The sequence below is a fragment of the Suncus etruscus genome, chromosome 7, assembly GCF_024139225.1.
Source record: "Suncus etruscus isolate mSunEtr1 chromosome 7, mSunEtr1.pri.cur, whole genome shotgun sequence".
Lineage (NCBI taxonomy): Eukaryota > Metazoa > Chordata > Mammalia > Eulipotyphla > Soricidae > Suncus > Suncus etruscus.
Window position 1 is genome coordinate 6,159,608 of NC_064854.1, and position 26,262 is coordinate 6,185,869.

The following is a 26,262-nucleotide window of genomic DNA, read 5'->3' on the forward strand; positions in this document are numbered from 1 at the left end:
TTCCTGAAATCCAGGTGGACTTTTACACCTCAAAGGAAGAGGTTACTGGAAGAGGAAGTTGGACAAACACATTTGTGTAGGGTTTTAGCTTAGTTCACCTTACACTAAACCAAACCAAAACAAAACAAAGCAAAAACATGTAAAAATGTAGTGAAATACAGGGTTCAGAGCAGTGGCACAGCAGAAAGGCATTTGTCTTGCACTCACTTACCCAGGACAGACCACGACCACGATTAAATCTCCCGGAGTCCCATAGGGTCCCCCAAGCCAGGGGCGATTTCTATCGCATAGCCAGGAGTAACACCCGAGTGTCACAGGGTGTGGGGAAAAAAATGTAGTGAAATACTATTTTATGTCCAAAAAGTTGTCTATGATGCTTCAAAATTATTCAAGTTGATGAGCATATGGTCGAATATAGAATGGTTCAGTTGCATAATAATCTGACAATTCCCCATGTGGTTAGGCTGATGATCCAGAAATTATACTCAAGAGAAGACAACTGATAATAATTGCTCATAGCAACATATTGAAAACAGTAAAATATTTGAAATAACTTAAATGGCCATTATCTGATTAGAGAATAAACATAGAATATCATCTAGCTATCAATAAAGAGTTAGGAGATGCTACAATAAGGATAACTTATTAAAACATTACAGTAAGCAGGGGTCAGAGACCTACTACAAGGGAAAAAAGAATTTGCTTTATACACATCTAATCCAGGTTTAGTGCCAGAATCCCACATAGTCCTCTGAACCCCATTATTCATAATTCCTGAGTACAGAACCAGGAGTAAACACTGAGAACAACTGGGTGTGGCCCCAAACCAAACCATTACAAACATTTAAACGGTAGTTAGATAAAGAAAAGTATGGGACCTCTTCATTAACAATAGAGCAAATCACAGTGTCAGAAAAGAAAAAGAGAGGAAGAGAGATGAAAAAAGAGGAAAGAGCGGGGCCGGGCGGTGGCGCTAAAGGTAAGGTGCGCCTGCCTTGCCTGCGGTAGCCTTGGACGGACCGCGGTTCGATCCCCCGGTGTCCCATATGGTCCCCCAAGCCAGGAGCAACTTCTGAGCGCATAGCCAGGAGTAACCCCTGAGCGTTACCGGGTGTGGCCCAAAAACCAAAAAAGAAAAAAAAAAAAAAAAAAGAGGAAAGAGTGAAGCAATTGCCCCAGAAGCAGGCAAGGAGGATGGTAGAAAGAAGTTGTGGACATTGTCGGTGGGAAATGTTCATGAGTGAAGTACATTGTAAGACTGAAACTCAATCAGAAACCACTTTGTAATCAGAGTGTTTAAATAAAAGGAAAGAAAAACTAATAAAAAAGAAAAATCAGTTAAAAAATAAATAAACCCCACATTCTAAATAAAATATCGAGAATAGGAAGGTCTATAGTTTTAAGTCAATAGATAGTAAATTGGGTTGGAAGAGACAGGAGAGTTTTTTCTCTTTATTTTGGTTTTGGGTCCATCCCAGGAAGTTCTCAGAGGTACTTACCCCAAACTCTGCACTTAGAGATCACTCCTGCTCAGTCTTAAGATCTATATGTGGAACTGGGATAAACTCAGGACAGCAGCTTGCCCTATCTGCTATACAATTTGTTTGTTTGTTTGTTTGTTTGTTTTTCTTTGGGGGCCATACCTGGTGATGCTCAGGGGTTACTCCTAGCTATGTGTTCAGAAATCATTCCTGGCTTGGGGGACTATATGGGACTCCGGGGATTGAACCAAGGTCCATCCTGGGTCAACCGCATGCAAGGCAAATGCCTTACTGCTGCGCTATCTCTCTGGTCCCCGATATCCTATTTCTTAATAGTAAGAGATAGGTTAATAAGAGAGATAGAGGTAGAGCTATTGGGAAGTCAATTATAAGTAATTCAGGATATTTTTTCTTGAAATAATGATGTCATAAAATTGTTAGTTGTGGCATAAATAAAAAGTGAAAAACTAAACACAATATCTGAAACCCAACTATGAATAACTTTGTAACTCATAAGGATTTTTATTTTTAGTTTTTAACTTAATTTTTTTATTTTTTAAACTTAACCTGCCTTTTTCTTCTTTTTTTTTAAAATATACTTTTATAAGGACTAAAAAACAAAACTAAAAAGAATGAAATGGGTACTTTCAACCAAAGCATTGTACAAAGAGGTATTGATTGAGATACGTATTCTACTTCAATAGAATGTTAAAATATATTTGGGATAATTAATCCGTTGAGAGACGTTAATTAAAACAATGGTATGGCAATGTTGATGTTTATGAAGCAACATTTTAAAGTCTGACACCAAAAAAAGTAATTGAAGGGTTCTTAAATTTCTTGTAATAAAATTTAGCAAATATATGTTATCAATATAAGAACATATATTATTTCAGTTACTTTTAGACATGTTCACTCATTATGTCTCTTATTAAAGGTTTTGAGCATAAATTCACACTCAACATAAATGTCTCACAGCCCAGTTAGTGCTCTGTGTATTGTGAATGATTGCCAATAAATATGACAAGAATTACACTGAAGCAGCAAAATTTGACACATCTGGCAACAAAATCTGGATTTTTTCCCAAACATTAAAATGTCTGCATGGAGGTTGGCACATAAAACATTCATTTTGGACCCAAATTAAGAGATTCCGGGATGACAGGGCTCACATTGAACTTTATTTTCAGTATGACATAAAGCTAAAATGAAGCTAAATTATCTTGTTCATGACATAAGCAGAACAAGATGAACTGATTTTATTTTATGATTTCACTTTTATACTGAGCACTTGTTATTTGATAATGTGATTTCCTAGAACAAAAAGAGATAAATCAATTTCCAAATCATTTTTTATTTTATTTCTGTCAGGATAAAAATCTAAACTTTCTATATTCAACCTATAGACTTTGTTTTTTATACCTCTCAGTTGCTTCAAAATCTTTGTATTCTACTTTGCAAAGGAAAGTTTCTGAAGGAAGATGGTGACATTATCCAAATAACAGAAAGGCAAATATAAGTATTGCACTTACAGTGGCTAGCTGTGCTCTGTTCAGGCATGTGGGATTGCAGTTCCGACTTGGATTCTGGAGTTATGTCAATTTTCTTTTCGGTATCTTGCATAAGCATCAAAAACACCTTGAGAAAATGAATAGGGGTCCTATGTTATCTTGTACCCTTTTCACATTGTCCCTTATATTTGTTTCAATTTCCCATTTATTTTATTACAAACATACACCCAGATTTAACGTCACTCATTAACTGACATTAAAAAAAGAAGCCACCATACATGTCGGTGCATCTCTAAATTAAACTTATATTTGATAGGGAAATAAACCACTTTTGTATGGGCAAAAGAACATATGTGAAACTCCCCACTGATGGTGTTATCAATATTGGCTATGTTATACCAATTATCTAAAATAATTAGTTAATGAAATGGCATGTAGTCATCTTTCAGTTAGCATTGTGGCAAAGATCTAACCTTTTATTTAAATATTTTTGTTTAAATATAAATGCTGGGCCCTATATCAGGAGACAGTTTTCAGGTAGATGTGTGAGCCCAGACAGAAGAAGTAGACATGATAAAGAGATAAATTGTCTCTGTGATAAACAGAGATAGTTTTGCTTCACACCAGAACGTATAGTAAAGATTTAAAGTCAGGTGGAAGGAGGAATATAAACATTAGATATAAAAACAGAAAAAGAAAGACACTTTCTGAAAATTGGAGTGATGATGCAAATGAGGGCCACAGCCTCCCTTATAGTAATGTTCCAGCCATCTTGGCAGCAGTCACACATCTTTGGTTTTAGCCTTACAAACTACTAACAGCATGCCTTCATTGAAGAATATTTGAGGCACACGCTGTTGACACATTGACTATCCCTTCAATTTGTCAACATTTACTTGGCTTCTGCTGAGCTCATAACACAATCCTTTGCCAATGTCATTGTGCCTGATTCTCCAGCAAGGTCCAAATGGCATTCCTTGGCCAGAATCTAAACCTCAGCTGCTAGATTGTCTCATTACCAATCATGAGACTCATCATGGTATCAACCTCAAGGGGATCAACTTGAATATCTCAATTAGCAATCTCCTTAGATTTATGGTTTTGTAAGCGGCGCCGCCATACTGACTCTCAAAAATTTAATTAAGAAAATAAGAGCAAGTTAATTACTGTCTGTCTCTAGAAGGTTCCAAGAGCCCAAGCCTACATGCAATACAATACCTATGCCAGCAGAAGGGTGTAGTCCCTCTATTTCTAGTTAATATGTTTGAGGTGAGGGAACCTGCTGAGAAAAATTTGTTTTTCTTCACTGATGAGGGGCCGTGACTTTCACTAGATTTCAGGGTGCTTACTTTTATTTGCAGGATGGCCCCTTACTAATTTCCAGCAGAACTTAAAAAAAAATACTGAAATATTTTACTTAAACAGGCAACTGCAGAAACAATAAAATAACAAATAACACATAGGATATCAGTGTATTACGTTGAGGAAAGTATTTTATAACTCTGAGTTATCCTACTACTATAATATAAATTAATTATTTTAAGGACCAGACCAGTGGCGCTAGAGGTAAGGTGTCTGCCTTGCAAGCTCTAGCCTAGGACTGACCGCCGTTCAATCCCCTGACATCCTATATGGTCCCCCCCAAGCCAAGAACGATTTGTGAGTACATAGTCAGGAGTAACCCCTGAGCGTCAAAACAAAAAAAAATATTTTAAGCAGTAAATATAATTATATTCTATGAAGAGTGTAGGATAATATTTCACTCCAAAATTTGCAAATGGTGGTGGTGGTGGTGAATTCATAAGGATGGTTGTAGTAGGATAAACATTTAAGTCATCAGAGATTTCAAATCCCAATGAGTTAGTACTCTTATTGCACGTAAGGTTCCAGGATGAATTCAGTAACTATTGACTTGAACATTTCTAAGTTAGTTAAAGCAAAAGTCATATAAAGACAATAATTATTCTTACAGCATATTTTTTATTTTATTCTAAAATAAAACATTTATTTATTGTTCAAATATAACTTACTATGAGGTATTCTTGGAGAATGCAGACAATTCATATTATTTAATTATTTGTTTTTACTTCCTACTTATCACAAGATTATTTCTGTTTATATGGTCATATGTCTAAATCCTCACATGAACAAATACTTGCTATTCTTATTTTATGGAATAAGACTGAAGTTTGTTCTCAACGATCTCATATAACAGCAGGGGAACCAACAAATTAAAGCACAACTAAATAGCAAAATGTTGTAAAAATAGTCAATTTTACAAATGAGAGGAGATCTGGAGAATCACAATGCTATGACAATAAACTGCTCTAGCTGGCATTTAGTGATAGCTAAACTTTAACTGCGGACAGACCATCTGGATTTTAATGTAACTTAATGAGAAGAGCATACAAGTTTTAAGCAATCTGATGATGATTGTTGAATTTAGAATATTTGACTTCTTTTTTTTGTTTGTTTGTTTTTTGTTTTGTTTTGTTTTTTGGGGGGGCCACACCCAGTGACGCTCAGGGGTTACTCCTGGCTATGCGCTCAGTAGTCGCTCCTGGCTTGGGAGACCATATGGGACACCAGGGATCGAACCTCGGTCTGTCCAAGGCTAGAGCAGGCAAGGCAGGCACCTTACCTCTAGCGCCACCGCCCGGCCCCAGATTTGACTTCTTAATAGAATATACTATCCTTATATTAAAGTTAGAGACATCTTTAAAGATGAAAGTCACAGACGAGGAAGGTGGGAACAAAGATAAATAAATGGAATGTTATTAAACTAAGAAGCTTCTGCATCTCAAAGGACACAAGACCAAAATACAAAGACAGCCCAAAGACTTGGAGACATTATTTGATGACCACTCATCTAATAAATAGCTAATATCCAGTGGAACATTACAAGCAAAAATGTGAGTCAAAAAGTGGGGAAAAAAGTGATAAATAGAAACTTCCTAGAAAGAAAAACAAATGGCCAAAAGACATATGACAAAATTCTGCATATAACATCACCAGGAAAATACAAATCAAAACAGCAATAAGATATCACCTCACATTAGATTGGCAGCCATCATAATGAACAACATTAACCAGTCTTTCTGTAGATGAAAGCAAAAAGGGATTTTTATTCATTGTTGGTGTAGTGTAGATTGGTTCAACATTTTTAGAACACAATATAGGCATTCCTCAAAAAAACTAGGAATTGAGCTTCTCTATCACCCAAAATTCACTCTAGAAATATATCCTAAAAAAAAAATCATACAAGGCAGCAATGATATTAGTACACTTGTGTTCATTGCAGAACTATTCACAATAGCCAAAATCTGGAAACAGCACAAGTACTCAATAACAGATAACTGGATTAAAAGGCTGTGTATGTATACCCACAATGGAATACTATTTGACAGAAAAAGTCATGCAAATTGCCAATACTTGAATGGATCAGGAGTGCCTCCTGCCAAGTGAAGTGAGTCACAAAGGGGAGGGATAGACACAGAATGCTCTTTAGTAAGAATAGCCATACATGGATGTACATGGAATCTACTATGCTGAGTGAAATAAGTCAGAGAGAGAGAGAAAAACGCAGAATGGTCTCACTCATCTATGGGTTTTAAGAAAAATGAAAGACATTCTTGCAATAATAATTTTCAGACGCAAAAGAGAAAAGAGCTGGAAGTCCCAGCTCACCACAGGAAGCTCACCACACAGAGTGATGAGTTTAGTTAGAGAAATAACTACATTTTGAACTGTCCTAATAATGAAAATGTATGAGGGAAATGGAGAGCCTGTTTAGAGTACAGGCGGGGGTCGGGTGGGGAGGAGGGAGACTTGGGACATTGGTGATGGGAATGTTGCACTGGTGATGGGTGGTGTTCTTTACATGACTGAAACCCAAACACAATCATGTATGTAATCAATGTGTTTAAAAAAAAAAAAAGAATAGCCAAAGCCCAAAGATAGGAGAAACAATGAGCAGGAGAACTGGTTCTTAATAGGAATTTTCTAAAGAATAATTTTTATAAAAAACGAATGTAGTTAAATTGCAATAGAAACTATTTTAAGTTATTTTTATGAAACTATACATGTGTCTTAGACATGTAACATCTCAACTAACTTGGGAAGGTTTACATTTTTCATATATCTTTATTTGACATACAATTTTTTTGTATCTTCTCTAACACAACTCAGTATATGTGCTAATGGCCATATATTGAATATTATTTGCTAAGTGAAATATAAAAGATTTCTTTCTTTTAAAAATAAATGAATACAACCCAGATGCCTGACAATAGATGAGTGGCTAAAGAAACTGTGGAATTGGTTTAGACTTTCCAAATCAAAGGACTACACATCATAATTGGTTGGTCAAATGACTGCTATAAATTTTTAAGGATTATAATTTTTGGTCTTATGTAGATTGCAATGACTTGTTCTCTTTGACTTTACTTTCATTGGAACTCTTTTTTTTCGTTTTTTTTTTCTTTTATCTACCTAGATCATTACAATAATATTATTTGGATAGGGGAGCTACAAATAATATTGATATTACAGTTTCTCTTCAGTTCTTTCTATAATTACTCTATATATTCTGTATGTTTTCTTATTATTTAGTTTGGGGATGATACCCGGTGGTCTTTCAGACTTACTTCTGGTTTTATGCCTGGGCTAATTGTTGGCATTGCTTTTGGACCAGGGAGTAAACAGAGGTTACCTGTAAGTAAAGCAAATGACTTAACCCCTATACTATCTCTATAGTATCTTGTATAGAATTTGTTCTTTCTGTATTGTACTATCTGCATTATGTCTCCAGCGCTTTGATGCTCCTTTATTTTGTGCATATATTTGAATGGTTATATATACTCTTGATGGTTGATTAGTTAATCATTATGTGATAACTGTTCTTGTCTGTTTTTTACAGTTCTTTTTTTAGTTTCAAAGCTATTTTATCTGATATAAATGTAGTTAAAATAAAAAGTTGCTGCAATTTTTGTCACTCCTAGACAAAATGTGATGTCTTATCCAGCCTTTAACTCTGAGTCTAAATTTATCTTTTAGAAGTTATGTGAGTTTCCTCTTGGTCAAAGGTTGGATTATTGTTTACGGATTTAACTTGCCACTGTGCCTTTTATTTGGTAAATTTAGCAGTGCAGTCAGGGAAACGTGCACTAGAAAAGGTTGTTATACATTTTATGACTGTAACTCAAACATGAATAACTTTAACGGTGGAGAAAAAGCCTATATTACGAACAACCTGGTAACCATGGTGTCTAAATAAAATAATCAGAAAATTAAAAAAATTTATAATATATTAATAGCACATCAAAATTATTAAACTTCTGGGGCCAGAGCTATGGCACAGTGGCAGGGCATTTGCCTTGCATGCCGCTGACCCAGGACAGAATTCAGTTTGATCCCCAGCATTGCATATGGTCCCCTGAGCCAGGAGTGATTTCTAAGCACATAGTCAGGAGTAACCCCTGAACATCATTGGGTGTGGCCCCAAAACCAAAATTATTAAAGTTCCACTGTGATAATTACCAAGGAAATTGCCCTGCTTGGGGGAAATGAGCATATGAGAAATTTCTAAACTCTCCTTCAGTAACATTTAGAAACAAAAACTCATAAAAATACTTAATTACAAACATTTTCTGGACACAATAATCTGCACAATAATAGTGCTGATAGGATGTTTTTACCTTTTATGTAACTGATTTGAGACTGATTCTCGGCATCTCATTTGGTCATCCATGACTGCTCAAAATAATCCTGATCACTAGGATTTGGCATCTCCATAAAATAAAAACAGCACCCCACATTTCTGTGGGTAATTGAAAGAAAGGAGCATCAGGGCTCCTTATAAACTTTACATTTTAGCCTTATTGGCTTACCCATCTATTTCTGGACCCTGACTAGCAATAAGTATAGTGACATTTAAAATAAGATTTGCTTTTGTATAAAACGTTAAAAGTTATAAATAAAAGAGAAAAGAAAAGATTCCAAGGTGCTCCCTAGAAGAACCCCCCTCAAGCACCTACTCTCTAGTGAAGAAAAATGCAAAGGAAAAAGAAAAATTGTGATTACAAGGCATGCTAAGTGCAGATCAATAACAATGCAAGATAGGAAAGTCAATACCTGTCAAGTTTAAAGACACAAAATTGGTTGAGGCATATATTTAATAGACTACAGCAAGCAAAGTGTTTCAAGGTACTTACGTTTTTAAATTTAGACATATTTATCATAAAGTATAAATTGCATTGTATACTATGCGTTGTTAAATTTCATACATAAAATATAATCTATTTAAGATAATATTCTTGATGCTGTCCTGAACACAGCTTTTTCATTTATAGTATCTATGTGAGGCAGAAAGAAAATTAGAGATCTCTGTATTTTTTTATTAGATCAATAATTCTTTAGCATTCATTATGTACAAGGTACTGAATGTCTCAGGTAGAAATTAGTTCAAGAAAGTAGAGAAGCACATATACAATCTTTGAAGTAATTTAGTCACTGTTTGCTTCCAGTTGGACTTCTCTAGTGTGATTATTAGCAAGGATTTGAGATAGACAAAGTATGGAAAAGAAAAAGCTTACAGAGGCATAAGTTGCACGAGAGAACTTTTTAAATAAAGAAATTAAAAACAGAAACCTCTGTGTCTTGATTGCAGTGGGGGGTTCATGATGCTATAAATGTGTGATACTAATATTCTAAAAAAACTTTATTTAGTCTTTGTTTTTAAAAAGTAAAGAAAGGCAGACAAACATAATCACCATGTCTGCACTGGCAGCTCCATAGACACAATCTGTTCACACACACACAAAAAAGATATAAACCAAGCCATGAAAGATCATTGGTACACTGGCCACACAGCCAAAATGGAAAACTATGAAAAGAGGCATTTGGGCTGATATTACCAGGACTTTTTTATTTTTACTTTTTTTTTTTTTGGTGGTTTTTGGGTCACACCCGGCAGTGCTCAGGAGTTATTCCTGGCTCCAGGCTCAGAAATTGCTCCTGGCAGGCATGGGGGACCATATGGGACGCTGGGATTTGAACTGATGACCTTCTGCATGAAAGGCAAATGCCTTACCTCCATGCTATCTCTCCGGCCCCTATTTTTGCTTTTATGGAGTAAGAGCAGTCACCCACACATCCCTTCACTTTCCAGGAGACCTTACAGCCCTCAATAACTCCACCATATCTGTAGTATCAGTAATAGTTCTCTGAATTCCTGTACAACTTCATTTGTTTGACTCTACCATTGCCACAGAAACACACCAATTTATATGCCAATAAAGAGGAGAGGTCACTTAATGCTCAGAAACAAATGAAATATCATAATGAACATCTTACTAAACATTCAGCTAGCAATAAAAGTTTAATCCAATGACCTCATTGGCAATAGAATAATTTTTATGATTTTTTTTGTCCTTTTACTTCCTTTTTTCTTTCTTCTCTTTTCCCTTTTCCTTTTCATTAATTTTTGGGTCACACCAAACAGTGTGCTCAGGTATTATTCCTGGCTTCAAACTTAGAAATTATTCCAATGGCTTGGGGGACTATATGGGATTCTGAAAATTGAACCTGGTCAGTCTTGTGCAGAAAAAACACCCTATCATTTGTGCTATCAGTGTGCTATCACCCATTTCTTTCTTTTTAAAATAATAATTTGTTCGCACTTATCTCGAAACAAATGTATTATGGTCAACTATGTCAACTATATAAACTGTCAACTATGTTATGCAAGTTCTTTAAATAAAATAAATTAATATTTTTATCATGACAGTATTAGGAAAATACAAAGCAATTTAACAATGAGATGTTATCTTATACCAGTAAGGTTGGTATGTATCAAAAATACTAAAAACAATCTGTGTTAACAGATAAGTGGTGAAAAGGAAACTTTCATGCACTGCTATTAGGAATGCTATCTGGTTTTATCCTTATGGAAAACAGTATGGATATTCTTAGTAATCTCAGAATAGTGCTTCCATATGATCCAGAAATTTCACTTCTGGGAATCTAGTCCCAGTACATACAAATATTCACTCAAAATACTGTATAAAAACCATTTCCATTTCAAAACTCCATACAATAACTAGGATTTGAAATCAACCTATATGCCCAATGACATGACTAATCATGAAATTGTGGCATATATTTATGTATATATTCATATGCATATACAGTCGCGCAGTGGAATACTACACAGGTATAATTAATGATGCATTTTGTTGCAACATGAATGGAACTGGAAGAAATCATTTTAAATGAACTCATGAAATTTGCCTGTCCATGGATGGACATGGAGACAATTATGCTGAGTAAAATAAGCCAAAAGGAGAGACATAGAATCATCTCACTCATCTGTAGGATATAAGAAAAATAAAAGACAGTATGGCAATAATATCCAGAGACAATAGAGATGAACACCAGGAGGATCAGTTCATGACATGAAGCATGCCACAGAGAGCAATGAGTACAGGTAAAGCGTTAACCACAATGACAATTACCATGACAATGGTAATGAGGGGAAAAAACAGAAGACCCTTATAGGGCACAGTCTGGGGGGGACAGGGGAGGGAGATAGGGGACATTGGTAGTGGGAAGATCACGCTGGTGAAGACTAAAACCCAAGTATAAACTTTTTTGTAACCACAGTGTTTAAATTAAAAAATTAAATAAAAAGAAATAAGCAGGAGAAGGATGAATACCGAATATCACTTAAATATAGGGTGATATCACATAAATATAGTGACATTTTAGAATATTTCCCTTTGTTCTCAGAGTACAGGAAGAAAGAGAAAGAAATAAACTACAGGAAGAGAAAGACAGATTAAATTATCAGGGTAGAGGGGTCAAGAAACTCAGGAGCATCAGTGGTGATAAGGAAGGAGAAAGCTAAATATCCCAACCACTGAGTCAACAGCACTGAAATCATAAGAGCTAAATTTTAATAACCAAAGTTGAGAAGGTACCTTTAAAGGTGACAGGTTGGGAGAGAGAAGTTTGGGAATGAGCCTAGGAACATGGGTGTAGAGAAGCTGATATTGGTGTTGCAGTATTGTATGCATAAGCATGAGCATCTTTATAAATCACTGTCCTTTCATTAAAATGACTTAAAATAAATGAATGAATGATATAAAAAAGTAAAGAAAGGCAAATCGGAGGGACATTAAAAATAGTTTTTAATGATTGTGAGACAGATGCCAACATATTAAGATTGTGAGGTATATGCCAAACTATAAGATGTCACCAATATGTATAGTAATTGTGTGAACCAATAATTTGGTGATATCAAAGTGCCTATGATATATAAAAAAGACACGAATCAAACTAACGAGATTATGTAGGGAACTCCCATTGAAGCAATACTGGTACAAACTTTAACAGGAAAGTAGGACCTGTACATAAACCATGGAACCACAAAAGCAGTAATCACCTTCTGTCTCACACTATTTAAAAAGGCCAATTCAAAATGAATTAATGACCACACTATAAATCATGAATCCATAAATGAAATCTAATACAATATTAATAGTAGCTTTATGACAAATTCAGAAACAATTGCAATGACTCAATGCCAACAGTCAAGCAAATGGAATTAAAGATAAATAAATGGGAACTACATTAAATTAAGAGGCTTATACATCACAAAATATATAGTCATTGGAATAAAATTCACAAACTGGAGAAAATATTTTCACACTACTCATCTTTCAAATGGCTTATAGATAAGATATATAAAGCACTTGTAAACTTTAAGGAAACAAAAACACCAACAACTAACCTCATGAAAAAAAAATAGAGAGAAGATATGAACAAAAACTACTCCAAATAAGAAATACAGATGTGCTAATGAATATCAAAAATGCTTTGCTTTACAGTAATCGGTGATAATCAAATAAAAACAACAGATACAAATCAAAATAATAGAGATCTCACTTTACACCATACATTTTTTAAAAATAATATATTAAAACTGGCATACAGTCAAAAGAACAAAAATGATCAATCTTGACTGGTATAGGACCCCTCATCTCCTGCATGGGTGAATGTTGATTTGTTCAACATTTTGGGGGAAAATATGGACAATTTAAGAGTTATAGCACACCTAATACTCCTCAGAGAACTTATCTCATTTGATAGAAACTTTTTTGTGGTTTATTTAATTGGGTTCCCATAGTTGCTAAGGAAGTCAGGAAAACATGATTAATACTAGTCCAAATTTCTCAAGTATCAGACTTGTCCAGATGTCAGCAGACAGTTATAAAAATTATACAGTTACACTTGAACCTGTGGCTTTAAAGAGCTATAGATGAAGAAAATGGAATTCACATCTGTAGAAAAATGCAAATGTTACTCGACACTAATCATCCTGGACAAATTGCTGTGAAACATCTTGGAATTCTACATTGATATAGGAAATAAAGGAAGGATTAATGTCTTCCCCAACCCCCTAGATGAAGAGGCTTTTTTTGCTAGAGCATAGAAATTAAATGATATCGTGTGACCAAGGCCCTGGTAACTTCACACAGTGAGTCTTATAGGCAAAGCTTTCTATAATTTTAAGTATATTATTTACTGCACTTAATTATTATTAACACTTGAAATAACTATGTAGATTTCTCTATTTAAAAAATCAGTAAATAGGTTCACAGAGCAGAAAGATTTGGATTTAGGACTGTCTGAATTTAGAACTGAATTTAGAAATAAAAGACAATTTATAAGAAATTAGAAGTAGACTGGAATCCTTACTGTGGTTGCTCTGCACAGTGGGCTGGTCACATAGGTTTATTGTGAGACTGCAAGAAGGTCTCAGGACCTGGATGCTGGTTCAGAGGTAGGAAGGTACATCATCCTAGGTCCTGGATCTGACTACCATAGTGGAACCTCTGTGTCCCAGATCCCCAGGCCACCTGAACCATCACTCCCCATCCAAAGCTGTAAGCCTGTAATTGGCCTGTCCTGATCCTCCCTGTCTTCTCATCCCAGGTGTGTCATCCTAAGAGTGGGATCTGACTGCTCGAGTGGAATCTCCATACCCTGGATTCCCCAGGCCATCAGCACCATATTCTCTATCCCAAGCCTGTAGACATCAATTTGCCCATCCCGACATCCTCTTCTATCTCATTTCCAAACTGCATGGATGATAGAGCAATTCAATTTATGTCATCTATTTCCTGGAGGTATGTCTTGCCCTTCTTTCTCTCTTATAGTATACAGCCTTATATATCATTCAATCAAAATGAATAGCAGTTTTCTTTTTATCATACCCAAATAAACCTGTATGTTTGAAAGTTTGAAATATAACTTCAGATGCAGATGTACTAATAGCCATCATTTGTATAATCAAAACAATAGATCATATTCTTAAACCACAAAATACATTAAAAAATGGGAAACTAAGGAGGTCAACTGCAATTGTAGATAAGGAGAGAAATTTAGTTATATCTCCAAGCCCATTGAAACACCTGAGCCTGTATGATGAAAATAAAATATGCTTTAGCAACAGAAATAAAAGATGCAATAGATAGCAAAATTAAGCAATCAATAGATGAGCAATTCACCAATTCAAAGAAGAATTCTTTCAAGAGATGAGAGAATCCATACAAATGGAATTGAAGGAAGTAAAGAACAAGTTATCAAGCCACAATAGCAGGCATCCACAGGGAGAAAACTGTACAGATGTACTTGAAAACAAATTATAAGATAGCATCAATAAAGAAGTCAAAAAAGCAAAGAGAATAAAAAAATGACTTTAAACGACTTACAAAAACAGGAGCTAAAAACAGAATTTCCAAATCATAGGAATACCAGAAGGGGAGTAAATAGAGAAAGGGAAGAACAAATGGGAGAGATCATAGTAGAGAACTTCCCTCCTCTCTAGAAAGTGACAGCTACACAAATTCAAGAAGCAAAAAAGTGTCAAACAAAACAAACAATGCCAAGACATATAGTGAAAATTAAAAAAAAAAACATATAGAGATGGACTTTTGGAAGCAGTAAAGAAAAATAAAAATCTTAAATGTAAAAGAAAGAATATAAGAACCATACCAAATCTTCCATATAAAACTATCTAGGCAGATATGCATGGAATGACATGTTCAAATTTCTGAATGAAATAAATTTTCCATCTAGAGTTCAGTACCCAGCAAACCTCTCATCTATATGGGAGAAAGGGATAAAAATAGTATCAGACAAAAAAAAAACTTGAAACATTCACAATAATCAAAACCTACATGAAACAAACTACTCAAAGGTCACCTATATAAATCAAATAACCATCCTACAGAATACGATGGCAAAACAACCCTTTCTGTCAATAGTTTTCTTGAATGTCCACAGACTAAACTTTCCCATCAAAAGACAGAGTAGAAGGTTGCATTAGGAAACCATACTCATCCATTTGTTGCTTACTAAAAATATACTTAAAAATCTCAGGGTAGACACAGACTTGAGGAAAATGAAAGAAAACTATTATACAAGTCACTGGAAAACATAAAAATGCTAAGACAGTCATGCTTATATCAGAATGAGTTGTATCCATCCTCAAGAAAGTAATTAGAGACAAGGTTGGACACCACTTATTGATCAGGAGAATAATAGCTCAAGAATTACTGACTCTGATCAACATATATGCACCAATACTTAGGTCAGCAAATATGTAATGTTTTTCTCACAAATCTACAGTAACACATGGATGGAAACATGATAATAGGAGGAGATTTAAACATGCCACTCTCACCACTGGATAGATCCACTAGGCAGAACATCAATAAAGATATGAGTCCCAAATGAGAAGCTAGGAGAGCTAAGACTAATAGATTTATACAAGGCCTTGCATGCTCAAAAAGCTGCATCTATTTTCTGGCACACATGGAACATTCTATAGAATGGATCACATTCTAGGACATGAGTCTAATTACAAAAATTCACAAACATAAATATAATATCAAGCATCCTATAAGAACACAATGCTAATGAGAAAGAGATGGATTGTAAAAGTAAGATGTGGAGAAACTGTAACACCTGGAGACTTAACTACTGCTAACTAACAGCTGTATCAAAGAGGAAATAAAGAGATTCTTTAAGATTAATAAAAATGAAGAAAGAAATTACCAAAATGTATGGGTATTGCAAAAAGAAGAATTAGGGGAAAACTAGTAGTGATTTAGGTCTCATAAGAAAGAAGAAACAGAGAAAAGAAAAAAAGATAATAGAAAAGTTAAAATCAATAATCTAAAGTCCCATTTAAAAATATCTGGAAAAACAACAATAAAGGATCCTAAACACAAGTAGAAGAAAATAAATATTAAAAACTAGGGCTGAAAACCAATAATAAGGAAACAAACAAACCAAACAAAAATAATATAAAATTTAAATGAAACAAGAACCTGTGTTTTTTTTTAAAGAATAAACAAAATAGACAAAACATTGGCAAGATTCACAAGGAAAAAGAGAAAGTGGTCAAATAAACTGGATCAGGAATGAAAGGGGATAAATTACAACAGAACATCTAGAATTCCAAGGCACCATAAAAGCTTATTATCAACAACTGTACACTGTTAGGCTAGAGACCATACCAGAAATAAACAGATTTCTGGAAACATAAAATACCAATAACAAGCAAGGATATTGAAACAGTAGTTAAGAATCTTCTTCAGAATAAATCTCCAGGAGCAGGGAATTTACAGGTAAATTTTTATCAAATGTTTAGAGAAGAATTACTATTACTTATCCTTAAACTTTTCCAAAATATTGGAGGTGGGAATCTTCCCTAATACCTTTTATGAAGCTAACATTATGCTGATTCCAAAACTGACAGAGATACTTCCAAGAAAGAAAAGTAGAGACCCATCACACTCCTGAACACTGATGCAAACATGATCAACAAAATCTTAACAAAACTAATGAAACAGCACATCAATAAAGAACATACACCATGACATATGGATTTTATATTGGGATGCCAGAATGGTTCAATCTACACAAATCAATCAACACCAAACACATCAGTTAAAGGAAAGATAAATCATGTGATCACATCAATCAATGCAGAGAAAGCATCTGACAAGTTCCAAGACTCATGCATGATTAAGACCCTCAGCAAAATAGGTGTTAATGATAGTAATATTCCTCAAGATAATAACAGCTATCTTTAAAAAGCCCATAGTCAACATTATTTTTAATGGCTAAAAGCTGAAAGCATTCCCACTTAGGCCAGGCACAAGGCAAGGATATCCAATGTCTCCATTCTAATTTAACACAGTACTAGATGTTTTATCAATAGCAATTAGGCAAGAGGAGGAAATTCAAAATGGACAACATTGGTGGTGGGAATGTCCCTGATTCAATGTCACTATGTACCTGAAATACTACAGTGAATGATTTGTAATCCACTTTGGTCAAAATAAAAATTATACATATAAAAAATTCCAATTTGGAAAAGAAGTCAAACTCTATTTGTAGGTGACATGATGATATACATTGAATGTACCAAAGGGTCCACAAAAAATTCTTTAAAAATAATAAACAAATACAGCTGAGTGGTAAGCTACAAGTCAATATACAGAGAGTTGCATTCTTTTGCACAAATAATGACTCAGAAAGAGATCAGAGTGTACCCTATTTAAAATAGTGTCAAAATCCATTAAGTACCTCGTATCTTACAACCTAACAAAAGAGGTGAGAGTCTTATACGACAAAAAAAAAACAACAAAATACTTAAGAAAACTATTTAACAAGGATGTAGGCTCACTGCTATGCTATTTGTTGAAGCTCTCAGAACAATAGCTAAGATTTGGAAGCAACCTAGATGTCCAACAACAGATGAGTGGGTTATGAAGCTGGGTACATATACACAATGAAATACTAAGTAGCTGTAAGGAATAATGCAATCATGTAATTTGTTGCAGCATGGATGGAAATAGAATGCAATATGTTAAATGAAGGAAGCCAGAATAAGAAGATAGAGTGGTATCACTTATACATATCATTTAGAATAACAACATGAAGAAATGCAAAGGTTTAAATGGGGGCTGTTGAGAACACTTAAGCCCCAGAGTATAGTGAGAAAAAGGAAAGAAATTGAGTAGAGGAGGAGAAACACAAATATGAATGGATGGGGGAGAGGGGACACAAGGTCTCAGGTAGATTGTCGGTGTTAAGGAGAGAATGAAAATAGAACCAAGCCATCGTACTTGGTTACTCAAGAGAAGCCCTTTTATGTTTTATAATCTCTAATAATAATTCATTATAGACTGTTATTATAAATACCCATTACTTGGGCAGCTTTGGTCATACTGAAGTTATCGAGTATACAAATTATCTTTCTTAAATAATAATATTTCCATTCTTGGCTTAGCCTATGTCTGATATTGTTAGAACTAGGAAAAATACTCACATGTATAGCATTCTCTATCATGTCCCTTTAAAGCTTTCTTTGCTCATAATAGACTGGATATAGAGTGGAAAAAACTGTTGATATAAAGTATATTTTATATACAAATATAAAATATATATTATATAAAATATAATATAAGCACATATCTCAGTACCTCTTCTAGAGTGGTGTCTGAAATCCCATAGCCTGTTAGGTGCAACTGATGGAGATTTTGATCCAGAGCTTGGAAGAGTCCTTGGAACCCAATTCTGTCCACGTCATTGGGGATGGTGTAGGTTATCTGCCCATCACTGGTGTCCTTGAGAAGTGCTTGTGGGATATAACTCTGTATCAGAGATGTGGCACAAGATATGTCTTTTGGATCTTGCTCCTCCATAACAGAAGTCTGAGGTGGAAAAAAAAAGATGAAAAAAAATCAAAAATAGGAAAAGAGAAAAGACGTGAAAAGAAAATGATGTAAAGGACAGATAAGACAAAGTGAAAAATTAGTGAGAAATATTCGTTGAAACATCTCAAATATAAACCAGTTGATTTACATATATAAGTTGGTAAATTATTCAAAATTCAATTCAAAGAATAAAATTTAATAAATGCTATATATTGGCTATGTTGGCAATAGTTGCATCAGGATTATAGTTTAATTTTTCTTTTATTTTCTCTTTTTAAAGCAGGGAGAAGCAGTCATGTGGCAGTAGTTTCTCTTACAAACAAGAAGGAAGAAGAATAGGGCTGTGCAATAAAAAGCACAATAAAAATTGATGAAGTACCTGATATATTTAAAAAGAGAAGAAAAGGGCAGAAGATCAAATTAAATTCTTAGACAAAACAAAAGGACTAAGGTCATCTCGAGCAAGCTAAAGGAAGCTTCCAGTACATAGATGATTACAGATGATACTTTATTGTTGTCACTAATTCCCACCTACTACACTGCAAACACATTACCAAGCATTCAAACTTCACTTTCTTTTTAAAATATCCTTTTTGTGCATGTGTCTTTTCTGTATTTTTATTAAGAGCTTACCATAGAATTTATATTTATGTGTTAGCTATACAATGATGCAAGTAAACTACATCTAATACAGAATATAGGACAGTAACCTTTCGAGAGGAAAACTACACATTCATAAAAGGTCTGTTAGTGGAAAAATTGCATCGTTAGAAATTTCTATTCATAATGCATCCTTGGTGACTGTAGGAAACTTATAAAATCTGGATTAGTGGTTGGAGTACATGAAATGAGTCTCCTTAAAGGGGACACAAATATTCTCACCCAGGGAGGTAAGAGTCACATTATAATAGAAATATGTTCAGCCTAAAAAAAAAAGAATCTCAATTCCAGAGCTGCTAGGATAACCAATGTTGCCTAGGATGGTGCTTCAAGAATATAAATTTCACTAATAAGATCCCAAGACTCTGATTCCACATCATGTTAGCATGTTAGCCCTGAAACAGTGTCAGTTTCAGAAAGTCAATTTAAGAGTCCTTGTGTCATGACACTGCCCAGTCAAATGCAGGAATAGGTCCTGTTACCTTCGAGTACTCTGGCAATCACCTTATTTATTTGGTAGCCTAATCCACTCTGGGCCAACAGGAATTGATTGCATGATGAGGTTTTGGGATTTGTTTTGTGGTATTTATTCTGTGGATCTGTGTACAACTACACAGAGTCCGCATACACTACGGATCTCACACATTTCTAGTCTATATTATGTCTGGGGCTCTTCTGAAACTCTCTGCAACTCCATCTTTCCTCTATTCAGTCTTGCATAGCACACAATCCCCACATTACAAGTCCTTGATCTTGCTTTTCTCCAACCTTACTTACCATTTTCTTTTCCTGGGAAGTTTCTTTGCACATCCAGAGACGCCAATAATATTTTGTTAAAAATTTTTGTCCCTATTTTAATAATTTCCCCTAAGTTCTATAGCATAAGAGCTATAAATATAACGATAAATATAATAGCTATAAAATAATTAACATAGGTATAATCTAAATTTATATAAGATGTAAAATATACCACTTATTTTGTTCTATAAGATGCAAATAGTTTTTAGACTAGGAAAAACAAGAAAAAATATTCTAAAGCAAGTGGTGCAATGAAAGAGGCCGTCTGGAGATGGCAGCTGGGAATAACCAGCCTGTGAGGTTTAAGTATATTTACAATATGCCAGTCCACATCTGGTTAAACACATTTACCTAACTTTTTTTTTTACATCAAAAAACAACAACAACAAAATTTTTTTAAATACTGGAACTTCAACTTCAGGTGGCATTTGCTCCACAAGACACACTTTTTCCCCCATCTTTCTTTTGGTTAAGGGAGCCAAAGGGGGGAGAAAGTGTTTTTTTATGGTAAGAAAAATGTGGTCATTATTTTGCAATAACCTTATTTGTTCGTTGGCCTTCACATTCTTTATTAGTATCATTCAAATTCTTACCTGTTTTGTGAGTGTTAAGCTAAACCCCTTGCTATAAGTCTCAGTCAGGTAAAAGGGAGACCCACAGCAACGTAGCTGCCCCTGTTGCAGAATCGCCACACGGTCACTGAGGGATTCAGCCTCATCCAGGTGATGGGTCGTGAAGATGATTGTTCGACCTGTGGTCAGAAAAGAGTCATCAGATATGGCAGAATGAAAAATGCTGAGATGCATGTCTAGCTTGTCCTTTGAATGGGAGATGAGAGACCATTTAAAATTGAGTGCTGCTTTGCATTTAGAGCAATAGTTCAGAAGGCAAAGTGCATTCTTTGCATGCAGCCAACCTAGGTTAAATCCTTAGCACCATTATGGTCGCTCATACTCACCAGGGTGTGCAGAGTAAGGCTAAGCTTTGAGCACCAGCAGCTATGTAATCATCAAGTAAAGATAGTTGTGATTTTTTTAATCTTTTTTAATTTTTTAATTTTAAATCTAATTTAATTTTTTAACACTGAACCTTGACTTTCACATATCCATTACTTTAAATTATTAAACTATTCTATGAGTTGGTGTAATTTTCTCCTTTAACAAACATGAAAAAAATCTTCAGATAATTCTATAATTATTAGTATAATTTCTCTAAGTATAGAACAGGAGTAAGATAACAGAATTTTCATTATATGCTATCCTTTCCAGTAATGCAGTATGGAAAGCTTTGTATTCTTCCAGGAAAAATGTGAACACTCATTCCAAGGCATATTAATCATACTCAATTCTGGATACCATTACCCGCCCCCCACCAACACACACACACACACACACACACACACACACACACACACACACACACACACCTTGGCCCTGTTTCATAAAGCACATCACCAGGATTAAATTTTGATGTGGGTACTCCAGATCAGACAACTCCATAACATTCCATTTATGTATGATTGCTATCCCAGAAAATATCCAGGAAGTTAAGGGCATATAGACATGAGAAAGAATTTATGGGAAAAGAGAGTTTAAATATTACCCAAGATGAATAGATTTATTACCATAATCCAACAAAAGGCAAGAGCTAGTTGTCCCTGATCTAAACCAGTGGCTGACTGACCTCCTGGAAAGAAAACAAATCCAAAGTAGACCTCAAACTTATTGTCATTATAATTGATTAACATTATTTTAAATTCAGATCTTTATTCAAAGAGCAAAAAAGAAAGAAAAACGGTCTTTAACAAGTTTCTGTCTGTACCAAACCTAACACAAAATTTCCACATTTTATTTGATATACCAAGATATTTCTGTTTTTGATCTTTTATTTGAAAAAAGCTTCTAAAACACTACAATCTTTTCTTACTAAAGAATAAAAAAATTAAAAGTAGTAACTGCACATCAAGTGCTCTAATTAGTAATAAAGGATGATGCAAGTGAAAATCACAGAATCTTTCAACCAGAACACCATTTCCACTCGCAAGACAAAACTTCCTCTGTCTTAACACAATCATTTTGCTGTGCCCATTTCTTCACCTGAGAAGTATGCTTGTTCAATATTATTGCAATGTCTTTTCTTTTTTCTTTTTTCTTTTTGACAATGACTTTTGTGAAATATGTAATTTTGAGCGACAGTCATTTTTTTTAATTTATTTTGATTTACTGTGAGGTAGTTATAAAGTTCTTCATGATGGAGTGTCAGTAATACAATGCCACTCACACATCCTTTCACCAGTGCATATGGAAAAATCACCAGTATTCCCAATTAGCTATTTCTCTGCCCCACCTCTCTACTGCCTGCCTCTATGACAGACATTTTCTCTCTCTCTCTCACTTTCTCTCATACTCTTCTCTTTGTTTTTTTTTTTTAGACACTTAGGGGTTACTCCTGGCTATGTGCTCAGAAATCACTCCTGGCTTGGGGGACCATATGGGATGCTGGGGGATCGAACCGCTGTCCGTCCTAGGCTAATGAGTGCTAGGCAAATACCTTACCGCCTGTACCACCACTCTGGCCCCCCTTTTTTAACTTTTAATCTCTGTTTTGCAAAATGCTATCATGAGTATCTCTTTACCACCTTTCAACAACAACTGTTCTTGCCTGGAGTGAACAGTTGACAATTGTCAAACAAGTGACAGTTATCATTGTCATAGTGGTCTCTGCCCTAACTTCATTCTCCTCCTTTTTGCGGCAACTTTCCCACACGGACCAGTTTCTATTGCTTTTGAATATAATTACCGTATCTTTTTCTGTGTTCCACAAATAAGTGTTATCATCCTATGTTTACCCCTATTCCTGTAAATCAGGGGTGGCGAACAAGTTCGACACAAAGAGCCAACATTTTAAACTGTGAGAGTCAGAGAGCCACACCACGCAGTGACCTGCCAAAACGAACACTCACACAAAAGCATCTAATTTTGACAATAACATATTAAACACATATTGCATTTTGACATTTTGAGTGAGGGTCAAAATCCTGTTCTCCACCCCTGCTCTAATTCATTTCCCTCAGCATTATACTCTTCATATTCATCCAAGTATAAGCAAATTTTTTTATGACTTCGTTATCCATAACAGTTTATAACATTCCATTTTGTAGATTTAACAGTTTTCTTTACCCACTAATTTGTTATCAGGCACTTAGGTTGTTTCCAGATTCTATTATGAATAATGCTCCAATGAATATAGGAATGCAGATTCTTTAGCTGCATTTTTTTATCCCTATGGTATGTTTCTAGGAGCAGTATTACTGGGATATATGGGAGTTAAATTTCTAATTTTTTGACAAATATCCATATGGTTTTCCCAAAATGCTGGACCGGTCGACACTTCCACCACAATGAATGATATCCTTTCTCACTGCATCCATGCCAGCACTGGTTGTCCAGTCTCTGGTATGGGATGGTATCTCATTGTTTTGATATGCATCTATCTGACGACTATAATGTGATTTTTTTTCCTGTGACTCTTAGCCATCTATATTTCTTCTTTGGAAAAATGTTAAACTCTTCTCTCTAGCCTTTGATGGGGTTCAATGTTTAGTTCTTGTTAAGCTGTACTAGTTTGTGATATAGCTTAGATATCAACCCATTATCAGATTCATATTGAGTAAGCAGTTTCTCCTACTTTGGGGGCTATCTGTATAAGAATATACATATTGTTATTAAATGGTCATTAAATTTCCTTTGAGTTGCAGAAGCTTCTTAATTTAATGTAGACCCATTTTTTTAAATCTGTGTTTCCTTTTTTTTCAGTGATATTTCACCCTTAAAGATATATTTACCTTCAACGTCTTGAAGAAATTGATGTTATATGCAATATACCTTATGGCAGGAGTCTCAAACTCAATTTACCTGGGGGCCGCAGGAGGTAAAGTCGGGGTGATCCTTGAGTGCAAAGTCAGTAGTAAGCCTTGAACATTGGGAGGTGTGACGCAAACAACTAAAACAAAACAAAACAGATTCCAAAAAAAAAGATTCCTCTAGGGAAGGGCCACAAAATGTTGTACGGAGGGCCGCAAACGGCCCACGGGCTGCGAGTTTGAGACCCCTGCCTTATGGTTTCAGGTCTGACATCAAAGTCTTTAATTCATTTTTATTTGACCTTGTGTGTGGTATTAGGAAGAAGTCTGAGTTCCATTTCTAGCAGGTATCTGACTAGAATATATAGGACCACTGGTTGAAGAGTCTTTCCTTGCTCTACTTTACATTTTCTGCTCCTTCATCAAAAATTAACTTAACATAAAGCTGAGAATCTATCTCAGGATATTTAGTTATATGACACTTACCTGAGATTCTGTCTTTATTTCAATACATTGATGTTTTAATTATTACTCCTTTGTATTACATTTTGAAATTGGTCAATGTGGTGCCTACATCTTCTTTGATCCAAAGATAGTTTTATCTATTCATGAAGGTTTATTGTTTCATGTTAAAATCAGAAGTACTTTTATCTAGTTCTTTGAAAAACATCCTCAGTGTCCTTATAAGAACTTCCTTGAATATGTACAATTTGGGGGGTCTATTGCCATTTTAATGAGGTAAACAACTTGTCCATGAGCAGGGGCTAAGTCCCATTTCCACCGGCCTTCTTTTGTACCCAGATTGATGTTTCATAACATTATTTGTGTAAGTCTTTTACCTCTTCAGTTAGTTGACTCTGAGGTTTTCTGAGGCACGATAGTGAGTGCTATTGCTTTTTCTTTTTAATCTATCATTATTTTTATATAGGAGATCCATCAACATCAAAAACGTTAATTTTTGTAGCCTGCCAATTTACTGTGGAGACCTATTGTTTCTAGATGTTTCTGTGTGGAATCCATCATAATTTCCACAAATAGTGAGTGCTTGTGTTCTTCCAAACCTATCTGGGTCCCCTTGTCTAATTGCTACGGCAAGTACCTTTATTAAATAGAAGTAGCGATAATTAGCAATGTTATCATGTGTTTAATTTTACGAGAAAGACTTTATTTTTCCCCATTGAATATAATATTTTCTGGAGGTTTGTGATAAATGCTTTGACTATACTAAGGAAAGTTTCTTCAACTCCCATCTTGTTGAGATTTTATCATGAATGTCTGGTGAACCTTTTCAAATGTTTTATCTGCATCTATTGACATGACAATATGATTTTATTTATTATTTCATTGATATAGTATATAATGTTGAGAGACTCAATATGATAAGCCATCTTTGCATCTCCATGATGAATCCTACTTTGCCATGGTATATGACCTTTTCATAAATTGTTTTCTATTTTCTAGTATTTTGTTCAGGTTCACATTGGGCTGATCATGGATATTAAGTTGTAACTCTCTTTTTGAATGATCCTCTGTCTTCTTTTGGTATTAGGTTACTATTAGCTTCATACTTGTTTGAAAGTGTTTCTGTTTCTTCAATTGGCAGTAGGTGCTCATTGAAAGTCTTAAATTATTTTCTTGGAATTCATCTGGGTCTGAGCTTCTGGCTTTAGGAAGCCTTTTGATGACCAATTCAATTTCTTCAACAGTGTTAGGTCTGTTTGAGTATTACAAATTATCTTCTTGTAACTTGGAAGGCAATATGAGTATAATAATTTATCTATCTCTTCTATCTTCACTTTTTTGTGGCATAAAGAGCCTCAAAGTAATATCTAGTTATGCTTTCAATTCTCTGTTGTGTGTTGTGACATCCACACTTTCTTTTCTAATTTAATTTTTTAGAGTTTTCTCTCTGAGTCTTGCTGATGGTTTATCAATCTTGTTTATTTTTTTCAAAGTGCCAACTCTTGTTTTTATTGATCAGTTGCATCATTTCTGGGGTTTCCATTTATTAATATCTGTTCTACATTTTATTATTTCCATCCTTCTGTCTCCTTTCAGCTCATTTTGGTCGTTTTCTAATTTCTTAAGCAATGTGGTTGTTATTTATGTAGGAACTTTTTTACTTTCCTGATTATTGGTTGGAAAGCTATAAATTT

General features: G+C 34.8%; 1 protein-coding gene across 1 annotated transcript in view; it reads right to left on the reverse strand.

Annotated features, from left to right (window-relative positions):
• ABCA13 (ATP binding cassette subfamily A member 13) overlaps window positions 1-26,262 on the reverse strand; it is a 288,890-nt gene that overhangs the window by 128,013 nt on the left and 134,615 nt on the right. The window contains 3 exon segments of the mRNA XM_049777030.1: window positions 3,014-3,119; window positions 18,553-18,783; window positions 20,838-20,995. Coding sequence (XP_049632987.1) covers window positions 3,014-3,119; window positions 18,553-18,783; window positions 20,838-20,995 — 495 coding nt within the window.